Source organism: Musa acuminata, chromosome BXJ3-1 (assembly GCF_036884655.1).
Source record: "Musa acuminata AAA Group cultivar baxijiao chromosome BXJ3-1, Cavendish_Baxijiao_AAA, whole genome shotgun sequence".
Classification (NCBI taxonomy): Eukaryota; Viridiplantae; Streptophyta; class Magnoliopsida; order Zingiberales; family Musaceae; genus Musa; species Musa acuminata.
Window position 1 is genome coordinate 2,414,149 of NC_088349.1, and position 23,155 is coordinate 2,437,303.

Consider the following 23,155-nt stretch of genomic DNA (forward strand, 5'->3'; position numbering starts at 1 on the left):
AGGAGTTCAAGACTCCAAAATTAATCGAAGCAAATTATTTTTTTCACACATTAGTAGGGAGAAATAAAATAATTTCATCATCAACGCGCAAGACGAACAAATGTATTGCACGTACAAAGGTACAATAACTTCGATTGGGAGTTCCATCTGAGTGCAAGAGACTGATAATAAAGAAAATTATGGGTTCCATATATTTAAGAGAGACAGATGTAAAGGTGGTTAGACCTATTGATGTAAAGATGGTTAGACCTATGAAATCCATATATTTAAGAGAGATAAGACACCTATGACAATGGATGCTGGAAAGAGAATTCATACACCAAATAACCACCTAATGAAATACTATGCCCATCACAGATCTACAATTCTGCAGTTTCAATAAAGACCACCAGAAAAGGAAATGTCATGAAAGAAAAAAAAAAAAGAAGGAACAACCATTCTCCGATAATGAGTGATGAAAAGATCCATCATGATCTAATACCCACCAAAAGAACTATTGTGCCCATAAAAGATGTAACTTTATAGTTTTAATACAGACAGCAACATGTAAACAACTCTGTGATTGGTGGAAGGCCAGTAATGATGGAAAAAAGACATCACCTCTACTGACAATAACTGGAAGAAATATCATACTTATCAAAGATATACAACCCTTAGTCTCAGTACACCATCAGGAAGTCGAATTTGACAACTTCCGGTTGCCGCATATATATCTGGTTGTTGCAGTTCCACATTTTTGTATACTAAGCCACTGGTGACATGAAACAATATGATACGAATTGTTGCATGTCCAATATGATGAATCGAAGTCGACATACATGTGACACCTTGGGGATCCCCTTACTCTCGTCCAATGAATCTTTCTCGAGTAATCGATTGCCCTAAATTGGTACAAATAATCTCCTAGAAAAAGCTACATGACCAGAAACCTCATCAATGTACATGTATAAAATGGCTCCCTTTGACACGAATCGATTTATGTTCTGAGTTCCGATATCAGATGCTCACATTGTAAGAGCATGTGAAGAACAAATTGCCAAGTAGCCAACTCTTGGGACTCACAATATATATCTTAGTTCTGCCAATCGTGATTCTTATTCGAGACAGGGAAGTACTCATGCACAGGAACCCCAAGCAAGTCATGTGTCCCTTTACCATCAGGCTGAAGACAGGACTCACTTGACATACTTATATTGTGAGTATTGCCTGTGTACCAGTCATCACTAGTGGCACTCGAAAGTCCAAATTCAGAACTATTAGTATTAGCTGGGGGAGCTGGGGCTGGGGCTTCAGCAGTCTTATGCACACGACGAGAAGACCTGTTTGCAATATTACCTTTCAGTAGGGCCCTTGTATCCCTTCCCTTCCGCTTCGTCCCAAGAAACCCACATGCAAGAGCTTCTAAAGCTTTGGTGGTTGGAGGACGGTTCCTGGTGCTTTGCCTCCTGGAGTTGACAGAAGGCTTTTGATCACCAAGTGTTCCAGTAAAATTCTCCATTGCCTCAGAACCATCATGCTGCTGCTTCGTTTCTGACAACTTTACAGCTTCCTCCAAATTCAAATCATGCTGACTGTCTGCCACCTCCGAGTCAGATTGCTCACCAGTCTCATAATCTAGGGGAACATTTGGTACTAAATTGAGATTGATCAAACTTCGTGATTGAGGCATTCCATCAGAGGAAGTTGCCTTAGATGTAGTAGCTGTACTACTGCAACATCGTTCCTTGGATATGCACTTGTCTACCTTATCTGGACTAATATAAATTGGAAAGTCGGGATAGAATTTCCCACAAAAAGGGTCAGGCCCTGCAACAGTTTTACCACTTGCTTCCTGTGCACCCAACTTGAGCTGAGCTCCTTCCTCCATTAGTTGATGGCCTTTTGAAAAGGAGTAAGCATTGCGACCAGTTCGTTGATACTCACAGACAGTTAATCTTCTTCGTTTTGCCATAGGTGCTAAATAAGACCGCTGACCAGATTTTGCCCTGCGGTTGAATTTACACTTCATATTCTTTAATGGCAGCTTTTCATTTAGCTGATCGGCACATTGATCTTTTAAAATATGTCCATTTGTTGGTAATGTAGTACTTGAAAAAGCAATCACATTCTCAGATGGAGCAGACTGCATTGCCTTGCCGACGATGCTCTTTCTGCTTACCTTAAGCTTCTTGTTGTTAGATGAATCTGGATCAGAATCTCCTTGATCATCTGATGAGCTATCTTCTGAATCTTCTGAACCATCACTTGTTATTTCTCCTGTATGAGTTGAAGGGCCATAATTACTAATGGCATCAATGGGTAGAGTCCTAAGTTCTCTCACCTTGAAAGGTTCTTCACCATGGACCAAACTGGTATCCACAATAGTGAACTTCATAAATTCAGAATTACAAATTGGAACCCTAGGGCGAAGAAAACAGTGTTGTTGATGATCAAGCAGACCATTTTGGTCTGATTTAGCATCCATGGCACACTCATCCTCATCTTTAGTGGTGCTGCTTCCTGTGGCTCCTTCAGCCTCTAATTCAAGGAGTGTGGGGTCTGATGCTACTTTATTTAGGACATCACTAACAGAATCAAAGTAGTGATTTCCTTTCACAAGCTTTTTTCTTGAGAATTTCTTTATACCAGGGATAAGAAACACTAGTGAATGTTTGGATGCAACAAAAGTAATATCTCTCGGTTGCTCCGAATGCCACCCCCTGGCTAGCAGACGAGGCCAAACAGCTTCCCAAAAGAGATCATTTGACTTTGCCTTGCTTAACCTAAAATCACCTGTTAAAAACTTGATGATATCTCCAGAAGTAAGAGACGAACATGCTGTGCCAACTGGTATCTCAGGGCGAATGGAGGATGACTGATTTGATCTAACTGGATCCAAAATATTGCCAGTGAGGTCATGCTTTTCTTTACCAATTCCAATGGCTTCAACCAACACTGGCATACCAACTGTTCTCTTTAAAGTACAAACAAATTCCTCCAAAGAAGCTCTGCCTTCATTAAATATATTTGTAGCCTGAAAAAGAAGTTGCAACTTATATCAGAGGATATCTTGTAGTAAACACAAAAATAACATATATGCAATCTAAAGTTTTGTTCTTTTTCAGGGGCATGAGTTCAACAAGAACTGCAGAAAGCTAACTCCAGAATGAAACCACAGAAACAAAATTACAGTAAATAAAAACTGGACATAGCACTGTTGCAATGTTTAAAAATCCAGTGTGCAAAATGAACAAGCTAAAAACAAAAAAAGATACTCTGAATGGTTTAACTATGAGCCTCATATCATTAATCCGAAAGAAAGTCAAAATTGACAACCGTTAATTCAGTTAAAAGAGGGTCCTGATTGCTACTTTTTAAAAATTACACTCCTTATCCTGCTACTGTTTCCACTGTGCCGTGGCTTTATTCCATGCTACTAAGAAGGCTGCTATGCCTGAGGACAATGATAGGGTTCATCATGTCCTTGTAACCTGGGATCCTCCTTTGGCAAGATGGTGCAAACCTAATTGTGATGGCTCATGGGATGAATGAGAAACTAGGGGAATTGGCCTTATTCTCCGCAATGCTTCCCGTTTGATGTGTCGCTGTAGGAAGCTTTTAAGAAGGCATATCCTTTACTGCAAAACTGCTGCGGTGCGAGGACTGCTTTTGGTAAGACAACTACGAATTCAACGAATCCAAGTGGAGACGGGCTCTAAAGTTCTGGTAGAACTTTACAAAGATGATACGCCTATTCCCTGGAAGACTCAAAGTCTATTACGGTACATTTGCTACATTCTCACCCACTCTTTTTTAGAATTTTGAGTGAATCATGTACTAAGGGAAGGTAACAAGCCAGCTAACTGGCTTGCTAATTTTGCCAGGACTTCCCGTTTTGATTGTTTTTGGGAGCCAGAACTCCCTTCCGATCTCACGTTTTTGGTTCACTGTAATGCGAACAGGATTGGCTGTAATCATTTGGTTTAGTTTTTTAATATAATTTTCCTCTTTTACTATGTAGTGCTTTCAAACTCAGGCAGTAAAAACCTTGGATATCTAAGATGCATAGTCTTTAAATGCCACAACTATTACCTGGCTTGTTAAACTTTAATTGAACTTTAATGAAATTAAGAAGAAATTATAAGTTTGCATATAAGGAGGTGTTTTTATCTCATTAGCAGACATACAAACCAATGGAACAAAATGCCACAATGCTAAACTCATCTATCAAACTAGAAAGTGAATCCAACACAGCAGTTGAATATGAAAAACAATGAGTTTTAAGGGGTCAAAGACTAAATTTGTAGCTAGATTCGGAGGAATCTGATAAAAATTTTAATTGGGTGGTAGAGCTTAACCTATTAGTAAATGACCCAATATATATTAACTCAATGATACCCCTCACTTCGCACATGCGAAACTAAATCCAAGCGGATAGTGCAAGCCAATTTGAGAGAAGAGTACTGCACAAACATTAATTAAACACTGGGTGAAACTAGTGATTTAAAAAGCGTTAGGCGCCAAAAGGCGCCAAGGTCCACAAACGCCTGAGGCGCTAGGCGCTCGCCCAGGCGCTCGCTCGAGCGAAGCGAGACGCTAAATTATAAAAATATATAATATAATTATTTAAAATTTTAAATAAAAATATGCTATTAAATTAAGAAAATCTAAGATACAAAATCACAATGTCACATTAACAAAAAGTTTCAAAATTCAAAACATTAAAATCAAAATTTCAAATAAATAATTTCAAATAAATAAAAATTAACAACATTAAAATCAAAATAATATATTATTAATCTATTAACAGAAAATTAATCATTTCAAAATTCAAATAAACTTAATATTAAGAGTATACTGAGCCTGATGGAGAAACGAGGAAGCAGCGGCGAGCGACGGTGGCAGCAGCGGCGAGCGACGGTGGCAGCAGCGGGAAAGGGAAAGGGAGTGGAAGGCGCGAGCAGCGGGAGGCCTCGAGGGAGGCGCGAGCAGCGGGAAGGCTCGCGGGAGGGCGAGCAGGAGGCGAGAGGGCTCGCGGGAGGCGCGAGCAGCGGGAGGGCTCGCGGGAGGCGTGAGCAGCGGGAGGGCTCGAGGGAGGCGCGAGCAGCGGGAAGGCTCGCGGGAGGGCTCGCAGGAGACGCGAGCAGCGAGAGGGCTCGCGGGAGGCGCGAGCAGCGGCAGCGAGCGACGAGATCGCGATCGGGATCGGGATTGGGATCGAGAGCGGCAGCGGCAGCAGGTTAGTGTTAGGTTAGGGTTAGGGTTAGGGTTGGGGTTATATCGATTTAGTTGGTTCGATTGAACCAACTAACAACCGAACCAGGACCGAAAATTCTGGTTCAATCGCCTTGGTTTACCCAGGCGCTCGCCCGAAGCGCCCAGCGCCTGGGCTCGGGCGAGCGCCCAAGCGGCGCCTGTTTGAAGCGCGCCGCCTGGGACATTAGCGAGGCGCTCGGGCCTCGCCTCGCCTCGCCCGAGCGCCTAGGCGAGCGCTCGAGCGCCTTTTGCAATCACTGGGTGAAACCGAGAGGGACATGCATAGGATTCAATTCATGACCTATGCTGCTCTGATACCATGATGAAGATTTTAATTAGGTGACCATTAATCCCAAAAGCTTAAGCTATTAAGAAATGTTCAATATGTATTTAATTAACATTATCATAGAAAAAAATCTTTCTCAACCATAATACTATGTATGGTGCAATGGGCTCATGACTTGAAAACACTAAAAAATTATACACTACAATATTTGGGCTGGCGTTTTAACCTCCCAAATGACAGAAAGACTAGCCAAAATATCATTTAGAGTTGTCTAGAACTAAAATAAGATTTATAAGATGCATAACAAGCTTCAAGTCAGTCTCAAATGGCCTTCAACCTGTCTTCATGTCAGGATAGGTCCAATTCCATAAGTTTGTTGCTGGTTTAAAATCATAAAAAAATATGGCTAATGACAGACATGTTTCAGCCACCACTAATCTCTCTCTCTCTCGTCCAAATCTACCGGCCATATCATGTGTCCATATGTCAACCCATACTAGAACCATGTTGGCCCACTGTCCATCGGTATTGACACTGGATCAAAATTTTTGGATCCACGGCTATAATGATTTAGAAATTGCATTCAAGAAAACATTAGAGCTGCCGTATAAAGTATTTTCTCAATGAGATACAAAGAAAAAAACCATTTGCCAGAGCTGCCTTAAAAACCATTTTCATCAATGGAAGAGAAAGTTTTTGAATTTCACTGAAATAGATCTGGCAATTGAAGAAAAGAGTCTTCTGGACGTAGTTCATAAGATTGATATCATCATTAACATCAAGCTGTAGGGCACAAAGTTTTGAGCCTTTTATATGACATACATAATAGTTATTTACTATATGAATATTTTATATAATAAGATAAATAATTATTTATTTAATAAATTAATCTTTATTCTGTTATTATTATTATTATCTTTTACGTAATGTTTCATCCAACACACAAAGTCGACTCCTAAAAATATTGATCCAAATGAAAAGTTGAACCAATACTACTGCTTGACAAAGATATTACCTTGACAATAATCCAAGCGGATTCCCATAACCCTTGGGATCAGTTTTCAAGTTCATGCTCTGCACCAAACTAGAAGATGCTCAATATTTTTTACTACCACTATCAAATATGATTCAATAGATTTTACATCAGATTGTACGGTCGGTCTTGAAAACTAAATGCCTTTCTGATGCATCACTATCTATTGTAGCAGCTTGTGGATCCAATTGTTGGGAAGACGAAGTACACAGCAATTCATGATTGCCCTGAGTGACCAAATCGTGCAAAAGGATGTGCTTTAAGTCGACTCAGCTGCAATGTAGAACAACAGGTCAAAGTTACACAGCACTTCATGATTGTTCTGAGCAACCAAGTTGTGCGAAAGGATGTCTGTTAAGTCGACTCAGCTTCGATGTAGAACAACAGGTTAAAGTTACACAACACCTCATGACTGTCCTGAGCAACCAAATCGTGCAAAAGGATGTGCAATAAGTTGACTCAGCTTCGATGTAGAACAACAGGTCAAAGTCAATGCTGATTAGCTCAACCATTATTTCTCAGTACCAGGCTATCTTGATGGCATCAGCATTGCATTGCACACCATCTGTGATTGAAGAGACCCTGGACATCAACCAACCTTCAGTCAATCTTTCACTAGAAATTGATTGGTTGATCATTTAAATCCTATGCCATATTGTTTATCTTCTAATAACCTCTCTCGGTATATTACACATGGTCATGCTGTTCATATCGCCATATTCATTGGAAGAATATGGGGCCTAGGCTCTGGCATCACTTTTGGTGAAGGTGCAGGGCCCAAGATGCACGTCCAGTTGGATTTGGTAGAGGACTGAGATTTTAAACCTTTGATTTTGACATTCATATATATTTCTTTTTTTTTTTCCCAATGACATTAGTATACATTTCATTAAGATTCTGCACAACAAGACATGACGATCATCACCAAAAGAGTAGTCATGACTTATGAGTGGACGGGTACAGTAGTTTGAATGAGGAAAAATGATCCTGTGAATAGTGTCTTAACTAGATTTGACGGACCCAAATGGTTCATTTTCGGTTTACAATCTATAATGAAATACTGATATATTTAACATGTAGAATCCATGCTAGCTCATATTCTGATAGATAATCTTGCAAAAAACCAATTGCGGTACTGTAAGATTTTCAGTCTTTTGGTTTTTCTGATTCACTAGTCTCCCAGTGGGGCACAAAACTTCCACATCAGCACAGACTACACTAAAGACATAGATGTTAACAGGCTAAAAACATTTATAAAGCTTATCTAGTACTCTAAACAAACAAATGTGCAACACCAATTTCTTTATACTCTGGGAAAAAAAATGTCCACAAGGACTTCTTTTGCATTCTAGAGTCTAGACACTACAAGATCTCCCTGAAAATTGCAGAAATTGCTGTAAAAAATAAGAACTAAGGATGTATAGTTTAAGCTAATGAACTTTCTCAACTATGAACCTTAAAACTTAAAAGCAACAGTCACATGATTAAAAAGTACCTCCAACAAAGTGTCTTGGATTTCTTTTGCTATTTTAGATAGCACACGTGCCAAGAGTTCCTGTTGTCTCCATCCGGTAAATATACGGTGTCCAAGAATGCACCTCCTGCTCTTTACTTTTCTGCATCTTGACCATCTATTATACGCATCAGATCTGTAGAACTTTCCATAATAGTAGGAAAGTATATCCCCCATCTTCTTACACTCAATAAACTTTTCCACTTGAACGAGATTCTTTCCAAAAATGTAAAGACCTAGAAGAAAACATTGTGTCTCATTGTGACTCCATGAGGAAGATGGTGTACCAGGCAACGCTCTGTAACCTTTAGCTTTGCTAAGTTGCAGCAGAGGAACACCACTATCCATCTTACTCTCTAAGATAATGCTTTTCTTACTTGTAGATCCATCAGGTTTGTTGCGACAATTTGCTATGTCAGTGCATTCATCTTTACATGCGAGGTTTAGAAGCTTTGTATGATACAAAGAACTTTCTTCTTGAAATTCAGTCATTTTACTGTATATAGCATCGACATCGCCTTTTTCAGTGTTTGTAAACTCCACTGACCCACCTCCAATAGAACTAATGTTGGAACAAGAAATTTCTTTCTGTTGGTCTTTGGTAGCATTGCCTACATGGTGAACCCAGGTAATTGGAATGTCTAATCCTACTCCGACATGATTGCCAACAGAAAGCATGCAGCTGGTACTAGTCAGGCGAGATTCTACCACGATGCATTGTGAGTCCGTTGTTGCTATTTCTGGAATCTCCACTTGGTACTCATAGCCTATGCGAGGCAATATCAGTGGTTCATCATAAATGCCATATCTGCCAGGGGAATCTGGTGAAGCGAACTGATCATAAACTGTCTCGGCAGCATGTTCATTGATATATTGCATTTCAGCAGCATCCATCTGTCATCACATCGAATAGGAAAGATTAGCAACTGCACATTCCATCCCATATTTAAAGAAGAAAGGCCCAATTCAACTGATTTATGCAAAGTCAGGAAAGAACAGTTCAGATTGTTCTTTGTTTTAAAGTGCTCTTCCAGATACCTACAAGAATCACATATCTATGCACAAACATCTCCTATAGGTAGATGAGCGTTCCAGGCAGCAAGACTAAGAACCTAAAACGAGAGCTAGACACAAAGATGTTTGAACTTGCAGAAAAAAATTGTCATCTTTGTTATTCTTTTTCATTCGAAACATTACAGAAGCAATGGTTTAACTCAAATTGACAGTTGGAAGCAGGAAAACCTTAAAGACTAATCGAATCAAGAAATTTGGGCATAAATAGCCAACCCTAAATAGACAGCGTATGCCACATCCCCTCAACCCAAACACTGGAAACCCTTCCTCGCCAGATACAAAGATTTTCCAACCATCAATCAACAACAAGATCCCGCAACCATCAAACGAATCATGCTAGTTACACGGAGCTACTGACAGAATCACCAACCCTCTTCATAAGAAAGTACACTTACGCACGACGATTACCATGCTGAGTTACCAGATTGTGGCCATCGCCACGTCCACAACAAGCAGAGCACGCACCAGAAGAATACCTCGAGCGCGGTCGAGAAAAAGGCCGGCTCTCGAGAAAGCTCACGAACAGAAAAGCACAAGCAACAAGCAAACGAGTAGGAGATCGGAGAGGGGGTTGTGGGGAATCGGGCGTACCGATCGCTACGCAGAGATTGGTATCGACTACTGTGTATGTCATCCACGAGGCGACGAACACATCAAACCATACGACGACGAGACGGAGAGAGGCGAGGAGGAAAGGGGGAATAAGAGGGGCGTCGTTCTCTCTGTCTCCTTAAAATGTGTACTGAAACAAATGGGGTATTTTTTTTCGCTTGCTTTATTCGATAGGGAGGAATCTTCGTTACTACAAAGACCTACTTATCGATTACCCGAACAGGGTGGTCCCACAGGCTGCTTCCGATCTCCGGGAAGACGCCTTTTCGCTGCTTTTGGTCAGACAGGAATCAGGAAGCGGATAATAGCAACCGGATATTGAAAACCTCGTTTTAAATAATATTGATGGAGAAAAATTTATTATTCTCAAAAATATGTTTGGCAATTAAAAAATCTTATTTTTATAGTATCTTTTATTTTTTTCTTAAAGATATGATTACGTTTGGTTATTTTTGTCGTCTTTCTCACGTTTGTTTTTTTCCTCGTTCATTATCATTGTCACTAAGAGGGTACTAAGATCCTCTTCGGTCATTAATACCATCGCTAAGGGACAAAGAACTTTTAGGTGGTGACTATAACATTAGAGTTGGAGAGACAATCGATAGTTGATCATACATATGACATCGTAGAAGTTCCGAAATATGTCAAAAGAGATCCAACAGTTAACATCATTTGATCGACACAATGCAAAAGCTCGATCAAATCATATCAACCATAGCCTATGCCCTTAAGAGCCTCATGTTTGTTACCAAGGCCATTGATCGTCGCTTCGACGAACTTATCATCGATAACAATCTTCATCTATCTCACTTTGCTCAATACATTTTTATATTCCCATCGATTTCTTTCTTTAGTTTCATCCATAAAAGAGAGTGTTGAAAGACGATCACAACAAGATGAAAGTTGATAAAATAATAAAAATAGTCCGGAAGGGATGCACTATAGGAATAAATCAAAAATAAAAAAAGGTGAAATTTTAATTTTTTTTGGGTGAATTTGCCCTGTGTATGAGATTAAGGGTTTAATTCCTAAAATATGATGCTACACTTGATTCCAAAGAATTCAAAGCACCATTAGATAAATTTACATTAGTCTCATTGGGTACTTAATTCATCTTATCAATTGAGTATTATATAATTCTAAAACTCATTTGTCAAATTTACATTAAACTAATAACTTATCCACTAGGGTTAAAAACATCATCAGTCAAATTTGTTGATGAGTTGAAACCTCTGAAACATGTCTATCACATAAATATCGATAGTAAACTCTTTGGATACATATTTTTTTATTTTACTAAAAGTGTTACTTCAAAACAATTTAATTATTTAGGAAAAAAATATTTATTTTGCCTTGAAAAATTGATATTTTGGGATTTGAATTCGACTACTTGAAACTTAATTGATAATAAATATCAAAAAATTAACATAAACCGAGAATAATGATTGTAGATTAACTTATCTTAGCTTTACAGTACGCTAATTACTGGCATGAGACACGTATTGCTGTAGGGCAACTGTTTGCTGCCTGGTTACGAACAGCGAGGAACAGTCGATCAAGCAGTGAGCCGGATCGGCTGCAAAGGCTTGGGCGCCCTTCAACGGTAACAGCCGAGTAAATTCCAAGATCAACAATTTCTAGTGTACGTGGCACGTTATCGTTTGGCTAGTTTTGCGTTCGCTGTGGCGCTATTGTACCTTGACGCAATAGATGGAAACTATGGTTTGAATGGATGCACATCGAAAAGTTCCGGGACCGTCCGATGAACAGATGTTTTATCATCAATAGATGGTCCCAGTTGTTGATGTAGCTCATTAGATGGTCCCAGTTGTTGTTGATGCAGTAGCTCATTTAATGATCGAAGTCTTTTTCTCAGTTATCATGATCCCATTTTGCATACCATATTTCTGGCAACAATGGACCAATTTTTGAAACAATGTCTCAACACCAAATATATATATATATATATATATATATATATATAATTAATAATATTTTTTTAAATATAAATAGTTGATAGGGAGTACAACATCAATTAATCATCATCCGACATGTAACTGTTATATAATGCCTAGGATGAAAGGGGAATACGATGGTCATCCTCTATCCATTTGCTCGGCAAAAATCCAAAACAAGTGATTATGTGTTGCCTTCCTTGTCGCTCGCGTAATTAAAAAAATCAATAGGAGACTATTGGGGGCGGTTAGAGATAATTTTCATGTAAAATATTCTATGAAATATTTTATCCTTTTACAACTAAGTATAAAAGCTTATCTTCAATATAATTAAAGGAGACTTATCTTTTTTGACCACTCACGTTCGTTCCCATACACCTTAGATCGGATCGAGAAATCTCTTTCAACCTCGAGTTTCATGCAAATAACACTTTGAGAGCTTAATATTTCCATCTCGAAGGCACTTCTAACAGAACTCCACATACGGATTCGGACTACGTCGGCTAACAATGATGCCAACGACTTCTTCCCTTAATAGCAGTGAACATGATATTTAATTCAATACCTATTAACAATGACATCATTCAATATCTAGGTTAGCTAGCCATGGTCAAAAAATAATATATTAGATTGACAAGGTTTAGAGTTCTCAACCTTGATAATTATTATCTTGCAAAAAATATAAGGTGGGAAAAAAAATTTCTCTCATTTTCTGTGACATGTTTCAATTCATTATGAACTGACATGATGATGGCAAGGGTCCAATTTGTGTGTTCCACCACTGCAGCCATCCATGTTGTTTGATTATAATTGGTTGGGTGAGATGATGAACACAAATTTGAGACGAAGTGAATGATTTCAAGCCATATCTTTGTACATTTTTTTTTTAATTTTCTCCCTATTTAGTTAGATAAGTTAGTTTTGACATGGATGGATTCTAAAAGCTTTAAGATTTTAATATATTTTTATGTTGGAAAAAATAAATAATTTTTTAAGCCTAAAGTTAATCCAAAAGCTAACAAAAAATTGATGGCCCAGCTTGCTTTTTTGGGCCAAACAACATATAGAGAGTCCTATCATTAATAGAGTCTTTCATCATGATTTTGACTAATTATAGTTATAGATCCAATTTAATGTTATAATGAACCCAATGTTAATTAGAGAAAGAGATTGTGCAATGGCCTGTCTTTATCAATAATTTTGATCCACACCTAAATCAAGTTATATGGAGCTCAAGTCAGATTAGATTCTAGTCAAAACCCAACCAAGGATGTTTCCACCAGAGTGTTATCCATTAGCAAAGTTGTGAATTTTGATTTATTATGCTAGAATAATTATTTTGTTGCTTGACATATTCTTACACTTACATAGTAGAGAGAGATTTTAAAGGGTAATGAGATTAGGTCTTATTCTCAGCTCCTCCAAGTGTTTGATGTGTAAGTCCTAAAACATATATGGTTTCAACCCCTTAAATTATTCCTAAAGTTAATCAATAGCAAGTAATGGGTAGTCAGAGATTGGCATCAGAACATATGGAGGTAGCTTGGGATGTTTTGGAGCACCAAAATGATTGCTTGTTAACAACAGTCAATGATTCATGGAGGAAGAGGAGATTTGATGTGTATAGATTACCAAAATAAGGATTTGGAGAACAATTGATCTTCTGAATTTACTGCTTATTTGAATGAATTTCTTCAACAAAAGGGAGAGATATATATTTTATAAAAAGAAATGTTTTATTGAGTCTGAACCTAAGTATTCCTTATCTGAGCATTATGCTGCAATGGACATTCTGCAAATTTTCTCATGCCATGCTCAAACTGCTATTCCCAACTCCATTCATGAGTTGCAAGCATCATCATCATCCTTTGTCCTTTCCTTTTCCACCTGGCAATCAAAATAGTTCAGTAAGTTTTTGGAGTGAGAGAAACAGACACCCTAGCAAAATAACCTACAAAGAATTAGAAATTTCAAGCACATGTATGCAGATTATTTTCATCTCTGCCAACACCTCAGCCCATTGGTTGTACTTCCTAGAACACTCTTCCCCCATCAATTTGCTCCTTGCTAAGTTTTGATCCAGTTCTGGGGAACATCTATTGTTCCTTAATCAAAATAATAGTGTTATCATTCATGTTTTTAATGCTTTGTCCCATAACTTTTTGCTCTAAAGTAGAACCAGCTATACTAAGCTTTCTTTCCAGTTCATGTTCATAGTTTCATGATCATATGCTTGGAACTATCAAATGTCAGTTTAAAGTATAAGCTGATTCAGCTGGCCAACTAAAATAAAGGTTGAAGATGCTGATTAATCAGCTTTAAGGAGCAGTCAGAACAACTTCCAGAAATCAAGATCATGGTCATGTGTCAGTGGTTGAAGATACCAAGACAGCAGAAAAGTGCTTCAGAATAAGGTAGTAGTTTGAGGACAGTATTGACTGTCATCCTGAAAGACTATGGAGTCCCAAAATAACTGATGAATGCACTGAGCAATTTTTGCAGTTTCGGATTCGGCTATCAAACTTATTCCGATCCATGGTTGGACCCATATGGACCGGACTGTTCCGACGTATCATGTATTAGTATGGAGAGGAAGAAGAAAAAGAAAGAGACGAGGATCGTACCAAAAATGATGGTGTCGTAGTATGATACGTGAGCAATAGCTGTGCAGGCCTCCTAACAAGTGCGAGAAGTCATGCTTTTATCCCGAACACTATATATATATATATATATATATCGATAGTCTAATCGACAAATATCAATCAAAATTATCCCGAACCGACCAATTTAGTAGACCTTAGTGCAAAGTTTTATCCCTGCATGTATAGAAATTGCAGCTGATATAGCCAAATCTTGGGAAAAGAGTATACTGAGTTGCCATGGATCATTGCAGGAACATCCTTTTGCTGGAGTTGCAAGTTTCTCAAATCAAGAACAATCAGAGAAAATGATGTCTATATCCAATTGGGAAGTGTTCACTACAAGAAATCCTCTCATTATACATGACTTGTGCCAAACCCAATTGTAATGTGTAGTCCTGCTGACAGGACCATCTGCTTTTGTTGAAATGATGCACAATCATATGGATTAAATCAAGTCATAAATAAAGATTAGGTCATATGGGCCCAAACATGTCATGGGTGGTTCTCTTTTTGTCTGCCATAATGAGGGCCACTAGCTTGACCTATGCTAATGATTCTTAGCTCCTCTTTACCACCATGTCTTGGAGAAGAATTGCACATCCCTCCCTCCTCTCAATCTTGTCGCCTCCTTCCCCATCCAACCCCCACTTCCTTCCATCCACAATGGATCAGCAATTGAGAGAGGTTCTTGCCCCTGTCTCTCCAATCATAGACCAACAGACCAGCTCCCATCAACCCCTCCTAGCCCTTGGATCCCAATCAGATGGCTCAGATCCAAGTTCACTGGGTATGATCAGAGGTACCTGTGCCACAATACACTTGAAACACAAGTTTCAGAATGAGAATTCTTACTCACCTTCATCATGACCTGCCAAGCTATCCAGGAAATATGCTTGGAAGTGAACTTAACTCTATTTTGTGCCTGCCTCTTTCTCTTCCTTCTTGTAGGCCTAGTCATGAACTTGATAGCATTTGTTGAAGATGCATGCTGCAAACTACACAAACACATGGCAATCAGTAAAATATTGGAGTTCATGAAAAGCCACAGACACCCCACTCACCTCACACCTCATATTCATTCTAAAAGATAGAAGAACAAGCAGTGTTGGCCATCCTTTTATTAAGCTTGTGCATTTATCATTAACAGTACCTGCAAACAACATTTCTTTTACTCATGAAACTAAGAACTCATGCTGAACCTATTTTCCTCTCCATCTGACAGAGGGCATGGCATTCAAACTATTGAGACTTCATGAGAAGATGAAGGAGACTACCATAAATACTCTTAATCTTAGCAAAAGGTGTTTATACTAGTCACAGTCATGGAGGCTTCTTTTGCTGCATTGTTCTTGGAACATATCAATAGAACAAAAAGGAAGAGTTTGAGATATCAATCTCAGGACTTGACTAGAATTATTTAGCAAGCAATGGTGGTAGCTATAAACAAATGAGAAGATGTATCCAACAACAATGAACTTTATGTCGAGTTGGTCCTCTTTGCCAAAAGGTGATACTATAAATTCTACCTTTTGCGCAGAGTGATCGGGAAGAGTCATCCAAAAGTTCTCATCAGATCATCAACTACTATCTCACTGTTCTCAAGACTTGGCTTCTCATCAAGTTTGCAGAGCTTTACTCCCTGTCCCCACTCCACCCTCATAAACCTACAACACTGGAAGAAGCACACTCCGTCGTTCTCATTCCCTCCTCCGTGCATCAGACTAAGAGCAGCCTCCTTCTTGTCATAGAGAGGAAAAGATGGGGGTGGCCACTGTCAGTGAGCTGAAGCAGCAAAGTGTTCCCGGGAAGCGAATTTTTCGGTCCAGTTTGAGCACACGACAGGCCACCGAATGGTAATTCCGATCTCCAGACCACGCATGAAGTTGTCGAAATCGATTTCCTCTTCATGATATTTTGTTTGGTGTTCCAAATTATTCATTCGATTCATAGGCTTCTTTTACGTAGGAAACTCTTCTGCTACAGATCCCTTATGTGGTAGTAGTTTTCTGTCATATTGGAATGGAAGAAAGAAGAAAGAAGAAAGACGAAAGAAATCATTTCGATTAAAAGCAATTAATACGAAAGAAGATTTAAATGACATGATATATATCTATCTCATCATCAGTCCTGTTCTTGCTGATAAAACTTCAGAAAGTTGAAGAGAAGGCAAAAGACGAAAGAGAATGAATCATAGGCAATTATGTCAAGCTGGCTATTTAGTCAAAGGTTGCATCATGGGGAGCAAACCATGCTCCACATTGTTTTCTTGCTGCTAAGATATCAGGCAGCAATTTCATGTCATGTTAATGTCAGCAATAACAAGTAGATTCCAATCTATGGGTTCTCTCTTCTACACAGTAATCTTTCATCAAAACTCCTGATTTGTCGACTGAAGAACCTCTTCACAATGTTCATCTGTGCTGTGCTGACTCCTGCACTCTTGTTGATTTGTCTTACAGGCCTCTCTCTGATGTTTCCAGTGATCTCACAGTTGAAGTTGGCACATCAAGCTTTCCACTCCACAAGGTGAGACCAAGTCGAATCCAAATGATCAATTCAGAAAGAACTTGAGTTTTGTTCCCTGCATTTAGTTCTAACTCTAGGTGAAGAACAATGTTGTAGTTCATGTAATACTAAATGTTTTGTACCATTTTTCCTAAGCCCAATCCATTTTGGTATTAAGCATTGAACACTCACTCACGACATGGCCATCAATCTCTGCAGTTCCCTCTGGTTTCAAGGAGCGGAAAGATCAGAAAGCTCGTGTCCGAGGCCAAAGATTCGAAGGTGACACGCATCAATCTGCAAGGCACACCGGGTGGTGCAGAAGCCTTCGAGCTCGCCGCCAAGTTCTGCTACGGCGTCCACATAGAGCTCGATCTTTCCAACGCCGCCATGCTGAGCTGCGCAGCGCATTACTTGGAGATGACGGAAGAATTCGCAGAGAAGAACTTGGAGCTCCGAGCTGAGATCTTCCTCAAGGAAGCGGTCTTCTCAAACAACCTGAACTCGATCACCGTGCTCCATCGTTGTGAAAGCCTCCTCCCGGTAGCAGAGGACATCAACCTGATCAGCAGAATCATCATGGCGATCGCAACCAACGCCTGCAAAGTGGAACACACGACAGGCCTCGCAACACCTGAGCATGGCCTCATTGAGGTGGAAGCAACAGCAGACTGGTGGGGGAAGGCTCTGGTGATGCTGAACTTGGATTTCTTCCAACGGGTTCTCACTGCCATGAAATCCAAAGGCCTGAAGCAGGAGACTGTAAGCAGGGTTTTGATCTACTACGCCCAGAACTCGATCCAAGGCCTCGCAGCTCGAGATATCCGGCCATCAAAGTGCAGCTTGTCCGATGCAGAGACTGTGAAGAAGCAAAAGATCAAGGTAGAGACGATCGTCAGCTTACTCCCCACGCAGTCGAGAAAGAGCCCGGTGCCACTGGCATTCCTTTCAGGTCTCCTCAAGACCGCCACAATGGTCTCGGCATCCACGCTTTGTAGAGCAGACCTGGAACGGAGAATCGGAATCCAGCTTGACCAAGCAATTCTGGAAGACATACTGATTCCTGCAAGCACCCATACCGGGAGTCACTCGCTGTATGACACGGATTCGATCGCCAGGATCTTTTCCGTCTTCCTGAACTCGGATGAGGAGGAAGACGACGACGGAGCTCATTTGAGAGAGGATAGAGACAGCCGTTATGTGTTCGATAGCCCGCGATCTCCAAAGCAGAGCTTGATGGTTAAAGCTTCCAAGCTTTTGGATAGCTACCTTGCAGAGATCGCACTGGATTCTAACCTGACGCCCTCCAAGTTCATCGCTCTTGCTGAGCTACTCCCGGATCATGCTCGAGTCGTGAACGATGGCCTGTACCGGGCTGTTGATATCTTCCTGAAGGTAATTTCCAATCTTATGCAGAACAAGCCCCAATCTTGACGATCGTGTAATAGAACTCAGATCATTCCAGGTCCATCCCAACATCAAGGATTCAGAACGCTACCGCCTCTGCAAGACCATCGACTGCCAGAAGCTGTCTCAGGAAGCCTGCAGCCACGCAGCCCAGAACGAGAGGCTGCCCGTGCAGATGGCGGTGCAGGTCCTCTACTTCGAGCAGATCAGGCTCCGAAACGCCATCAACGGAAACCATGATCAGCTCTTCTTCGGCTCAGCAAACGGTCAGTACTCTCAAAGATCGGGCAGCGGGGTGGGGAGTGGCGCCATCTCGCCCAGAGATTGCTACGCATCAGTGAGGAGAGAGAACAGGGAGCTCAAGCTGGAGGTCGCACGAATGCGGATACGGCTGACTGATCTCGAGAAGGATCACGTTTCCATGAAGAAGGAGCTCGTTCGTCCAAATCCTGCCAATAAATTGCTCAGATCTTTTACGAAGAAGCTAAGCAAGCTCAGCTCCTTGTTCCGGAGGAGGGATGCCAAGCCCTTGAGCTCCAAGACTGCTTCCGACTCTCGCCTCTTGTTTCAGAAGCGGCGGCGCCACTCCATCTCGTGAAGCATTGTCCTGTTTGGTGTGTGTAGCCTCACGTTTGCCATGATGTCGGAAAGTGTTTGATGATAAGTTTTGTACTTCGATAGATCTCCTTCTGCTCTGTACGTTCTTCTGAGAGCTGAAGAGTCGATATACTTGTCTTTTCCTGAACACATGCTTGAGAAGGATCAAAATGACCAGCAACGAAATCTTGCTAATCTCGATCATGTCAACGAATTATATATATATATATAGGCAATAAATTCTGAGTTAACTCATCCAACCCAATTGGGTAAAGTCGAAAACATGTGATTCTGAGACTTGAGTTCTTGAGAAACATTAAATGGTCATTTTAGCGTATACATTTGTTCCCTTCCTCCCCGTGCAAAGACAGCAGTCAAGATAGAGATCATAAACCATTTCGGGTCATTGAAGCCAAACTAGTAGCCTTTGAAGATGGGGGGAGGTGGAGATGCATACTCGAACCCACCAACTGGTGGGAGACTCGACGGTGATGGCACCGCCGCCGTGGCTGGTGGCGGCGGGGACGGTGTCGTGAGTGGCGCCGGCGGTGGCGAGAAGATGGGAGCTGGAGATGGTGGCGACTTCACATTCCCACCGCCGCAATTCACCGGATGATTCACCACGGCAGCGCAGTCCTCTGCTGCCCTCTGTCCTTTCCGTCCTGCAATGCAATTGACTTGGCCATCGAACACCACATCCGAACTCCACGCCGTGGGGCAACTTAATGCGTCTCCCTTGAAGTAGTTGGAGGAGTACGTGAAGTTGATGAGGTGCTTCAACTCGCAGATGCTCTCCGGCACCACGCCGGTCAGCATATTGCCGGCGATGTTGAGCAGCTCCACGTTCTGCAACCCTTTGATCATGCTCTTGGGCAAGACCCCAGCGAATGAGTTGGAGCTCAGATCCAACACCGTGACGTTGCCCAACGACGCGAACTCGAGCGGTAAGCAGCCGCTAAAATGGTTGCTGCTGATGATGATCTCGTTCAGGGTTGCATTCATCTGTGCGACGCTCCTGGGGATGCGGCCTTCGAAGTTGTTGTTGGTCAGAACCATGACGGAGACCTTGGAGTTGCCCAGGTTTTCCGGCAAGGTGGTGTTGAACCGGTTGTCGTTCAAGAACAGGGCGTCAAGATCCTTGTCGAAGAGCTCGGGCGGCAATGGCCCCTCGAAGTTGTTGAAGCGGAGGTCGAGGTAGCGGAGCTTGGGCAGCTGGAGCACCTCCATGGGGAACGGCCCGACGAAGCCGTTGTTACTCAGGTCGAGCTCCTCGAGCAGCTGCAGGTTGGAGAGGTTCCCCGGAATCTGCCCCTGGAATCGGTTCGAGTTGACGTGGATGAGGGAGATCTCGTGCAAGAGGCCGAGCTCGACGGGGAAGTGGCCGGCGAGGTCGGCGCCATTGAAGTCGAGGCCTGCCACCGCGTCCTGGGAGGGGTCGCCGAGCGAGGGAGCGCAGACGATGCCGTTGTAGGAGCACACGTCATTGCCGACCCAGTTGCCGGTGAAGTTGTTGGGATCCGAGACGATGGCTCGCTTCCAGGCATGGATGGCAGTGTGGGCGCGTTTGAGCAAAGGGTTGCTGATTTCGCCATTGTCCGCGATGATGGACGGGACTGGCGACATGGTCGACATCGGCTTCGGGTTTGTGGCGGCATTCGTCGACAGCAACTTCGCATTGGTCGACAGCTTGGGTTCGCCGCTTTTGTCGATGTTCGACATCGGCTTCGCGTTGGCGGTGGCCGCATCCATCGACGACTTGGGGTTGCTGATTGTGCCGATGTTCGCCAGAGGCTTCGCATTGGTGGCCTTATTCGCTGACGGCTTGGAGTCGCTACTGATTGTGCCGATGTTCGACAGAGGTTTCGCACTTGGGGTGGCCGCATCCGTCGACAGCTTGGAGTCGCTGCTGATTGTGCCGATGTTCGACAGAGGCTTCTCATCGGTGGTGACCGCATTTGCCGACGGCTGGGAGTTGCTGTTGGTTGTGCTGATGTCCGACAGAGGCTTCGCACTTGGGGTGGCCGCATCCGTCGACAGCTTGGAGTCGCTGCTGATTGTGCCGATGTTCGACAGAGGCTTCTCATCGGTGGTGACCGCATTTGCCGACGGCTGGGAGTTGCTGTTGGTTGGGCTGATGTCCGACAGAGGCTTCGCATTGGTGGTGGCCGCATTCGTCTCCGGCTGGGGGTTGCTAGTTGTGCCGGCGTTCGACAGAGGCTTCGCATTGGTGGTGGCCGCATTCGTCGCCGGCTGGGGGTTGCTAGTTGTGCCGGCGTTCGACAGAGGCTTCGCATTGGTGGTGGCCGCATTCGTCGCCGGCTGGGGGTTGCTAGTTGTGCCAGCGTTCGACAGAGGCTTCGCATTGGTGGTGGCCGCATTCGTCGCCGGCTGGGGGTTGCTAGTTGTGCCAGCGTTCGACAGAGGCTTCGCAATGGTGGTGGCCGCATTCGTCGCCGGCTGGGGGTTGCTAGTTGTGCCAGCGTTCGACAGAGGCTTCGCAATGGTGGTGGCCGCATTCGTCGCCGGCTGGGGGTTGCTAGTTGTGCCAGCGTTCGACAGAGGCTTCACATCGGTGGTGGCCGCATTAATCGACTGCTGGGGATTGCTGATTGTGCCGATGTTCGACAACGGCTTCGCATTGGTGGCGGCATCACTCATCGACGGCTGCCGGACGGTGGCTTTGCTGAAGCTAGTAGGGGTGGAGGCATCCTCTGCCTCGGGGATGTCACCAACGCCGAAGGAGGGAAAGGAGTCACTCACAATGGGTGGGATAAACGCCTCCGGTGGTGGTATGGTGTCGTTGACGATGGGGACAAAGGGAAAGGATAGTGTGTGGATGATGGTTCTGTTGGGCTGCAAGATCGACGGAGTACCGAGGAAGTGGATAAAGTCCCCGACGCCATCGGCCGCGGAAGAGAGGAGGAGGAGGAGGAGAACGAAGGGGAAAGGGGATGGTGGGCCGAAAGTTCTCATGTCAGGCCTCACCAACCACCCGGGGAGAGGCTTCCGGGACGGCAAGGTGAAGGATGAAGGAAGGAGGAGGAAGGAGTGTTATTTGGGTGATTAGCGTCGGGGGTGGAGAGAGTGTGTGGCTCTCCTGGTTTCATGGTAGTTAATATGGTTGGCTTCTTCTCCTTCGGCTATCTTTGTTTCTTTTGTACAGTTAAGCATCTATTTGTCTACAATTAGCAAAAATCAATGGGGGAACACAAAAGAAATGGGTGAATAACGGAAAAAGCACCTGTTTTTACTATATTTGGAAAAGAAATAAATACCATAATTTAATTCAAAAAATAGAATGCTTGTTTAGGGAAGAGTAGTAGGAAGAAAACAAAGGGCTTGATATTATTTTATTGTTTTTTCTTCCTTCTATTTTTATGCTACTTTTACACTATTTTTTAGGGTTCTCTCAATCTTTCATCTCTATCCAAAGAGAAGTAGATCAAAAGGTTGACCATGGCATGATAAGATGCAATAATTTGATAGGAAAAAGGAACATGCTTGTTAGGCAAAAGTGGGATATTTAATTCTTTTCTTCTAATTTGTACCCTATTTTTAAGGTTTTAGTTGTCCTCTCAATTTTTCATCTCTACCCAAACAGATGGTCTTCTTCATTCCTCAACTGTTTCCCTTCATTTTTGCCAATTGTGTTTTCATATTATATTTTAGTTTTATGTTTGTTCTTATATTTTTCACCAAGGCAACACCATTTTTTTACTGAGTAAAGGTCTTTGGGCTATTTTAAGTATTCATAAAAAAATTAAAATTTGAGATTTACTCATATTTTCCAAGACTCAAGGGTTTTATCATGAATTATGACAGAATTTTATTTGGCTTCTAGATGAAAATTAACACACAATACAGATTTTTGCTTATTGACATTAAACCCTATTGTATTAATATCACTTGGAACCAACCCCTGCAAAAAGAAATTTGACTTGGATTCATTAAGGTCAGAATCATGAAAATAACATTTTCTTTGACTTGGATTCATTAAGGTTAGAATCATGAAAATAACATTTTTACTTAAAGAATAATGATGTATATATGAACTAATTATATATTATCCTCTGTAGTTAGATACATTTAGTTATTAAAGTGAAATATCTAAGTCCTTTTAACCTAACATCATCAATTTTATCAACAAAAATATGAAAATAAAGTTCAAAAAGATAATTTTAATATTTCAATTGATGATGACGAATGATGACGTTGTTAGAGACTACGAGTGATTATTGTGGATGAGAATAGCGATGAGAAATGAGAACCACTTTACATCTATATCGACGCTGATGT

At 41.9% G+C, this 23,155-nt stretch overlaps 3 protein-coding genes across 4 annotated transcripts; 1 reads left to right on the top strand and 2 right to left on the bottom strand.

The window, feature by feature from the left end:
- Positions 1–475: 475 nt before the first annotated feature.
- On the bottom strand, positions 476–9,902 carry LOC135628318 (uncharacterized). 2 transcript variants are annotated; one of them, XM_065134926.1, is made up of 3 exons: positions 9,733–9,902; positions 8,050–8,961; positions 476–3,013 (listed from the first exon to the last, which is right to left on the bottom strand). In XM_065134926.1, the coding sequence occupies exons 2-3, from the start codon at positions 8,959–8,961 to the stop codon at positions 1,073–1,075; spliced, it is 2,853 nt and encodes a 950-aa protein (XP_064990998.1). In that variant the 5' UTR covers positions 9,733–9,902; the 3' UTR covers positions 476–1,072. The 2 variants fall into 2 exon arrangements, with proteins under 2 accessions (XP_064990998.1, XP_064990997.1); XM_065134925.1 differs by lacking the exon at positions 9,733–9,902 and adding an exon at positions 9,550–9,695.
- Positions 9,903–15,889: 5,987 nt separating this feature from the next.
- LOC135629008 (BTB/POZ domain-containing protein At1g03010-like) lies at positions 15,890–19,056 on the top strand. The gene is made up of 4 exons (XM_065136086.1): positions 15,890–16,203; positions 16,810–16,876; positions 17,075–18,250; positions 18,321–19,056. The coding sequence occupies exons 1-4, from the start codon at positions 16,109–16,111 to the stop codon at positions 18,858–18,860; spliced, it is 1,878 nt and encodes a 625-aa protein (XP_064992158.1). The 5' UTR covers positions 15,890–16,108; the 3' UTR covers positions 18,861–19,056.
- Positions 19,057–19,276: 220 nt separating this feature from the next.
- LOC135628311 (pollen-specific leucine-rich repeat extensin-like protein 4) lies at positions 19,277–20,482 on the bottom strand. The gene has a single exon (XM_065134918.1). It carries the CDS (start codon positions 20,480–20,482, stop codon positions 19,277–19,279), a length of 1,206 nt encoding a protein of 401 aa, XP_064990990.1.
- Between the last annotated feature and the right edge of the window lie 2,673 nt (positions 20,483–23,155).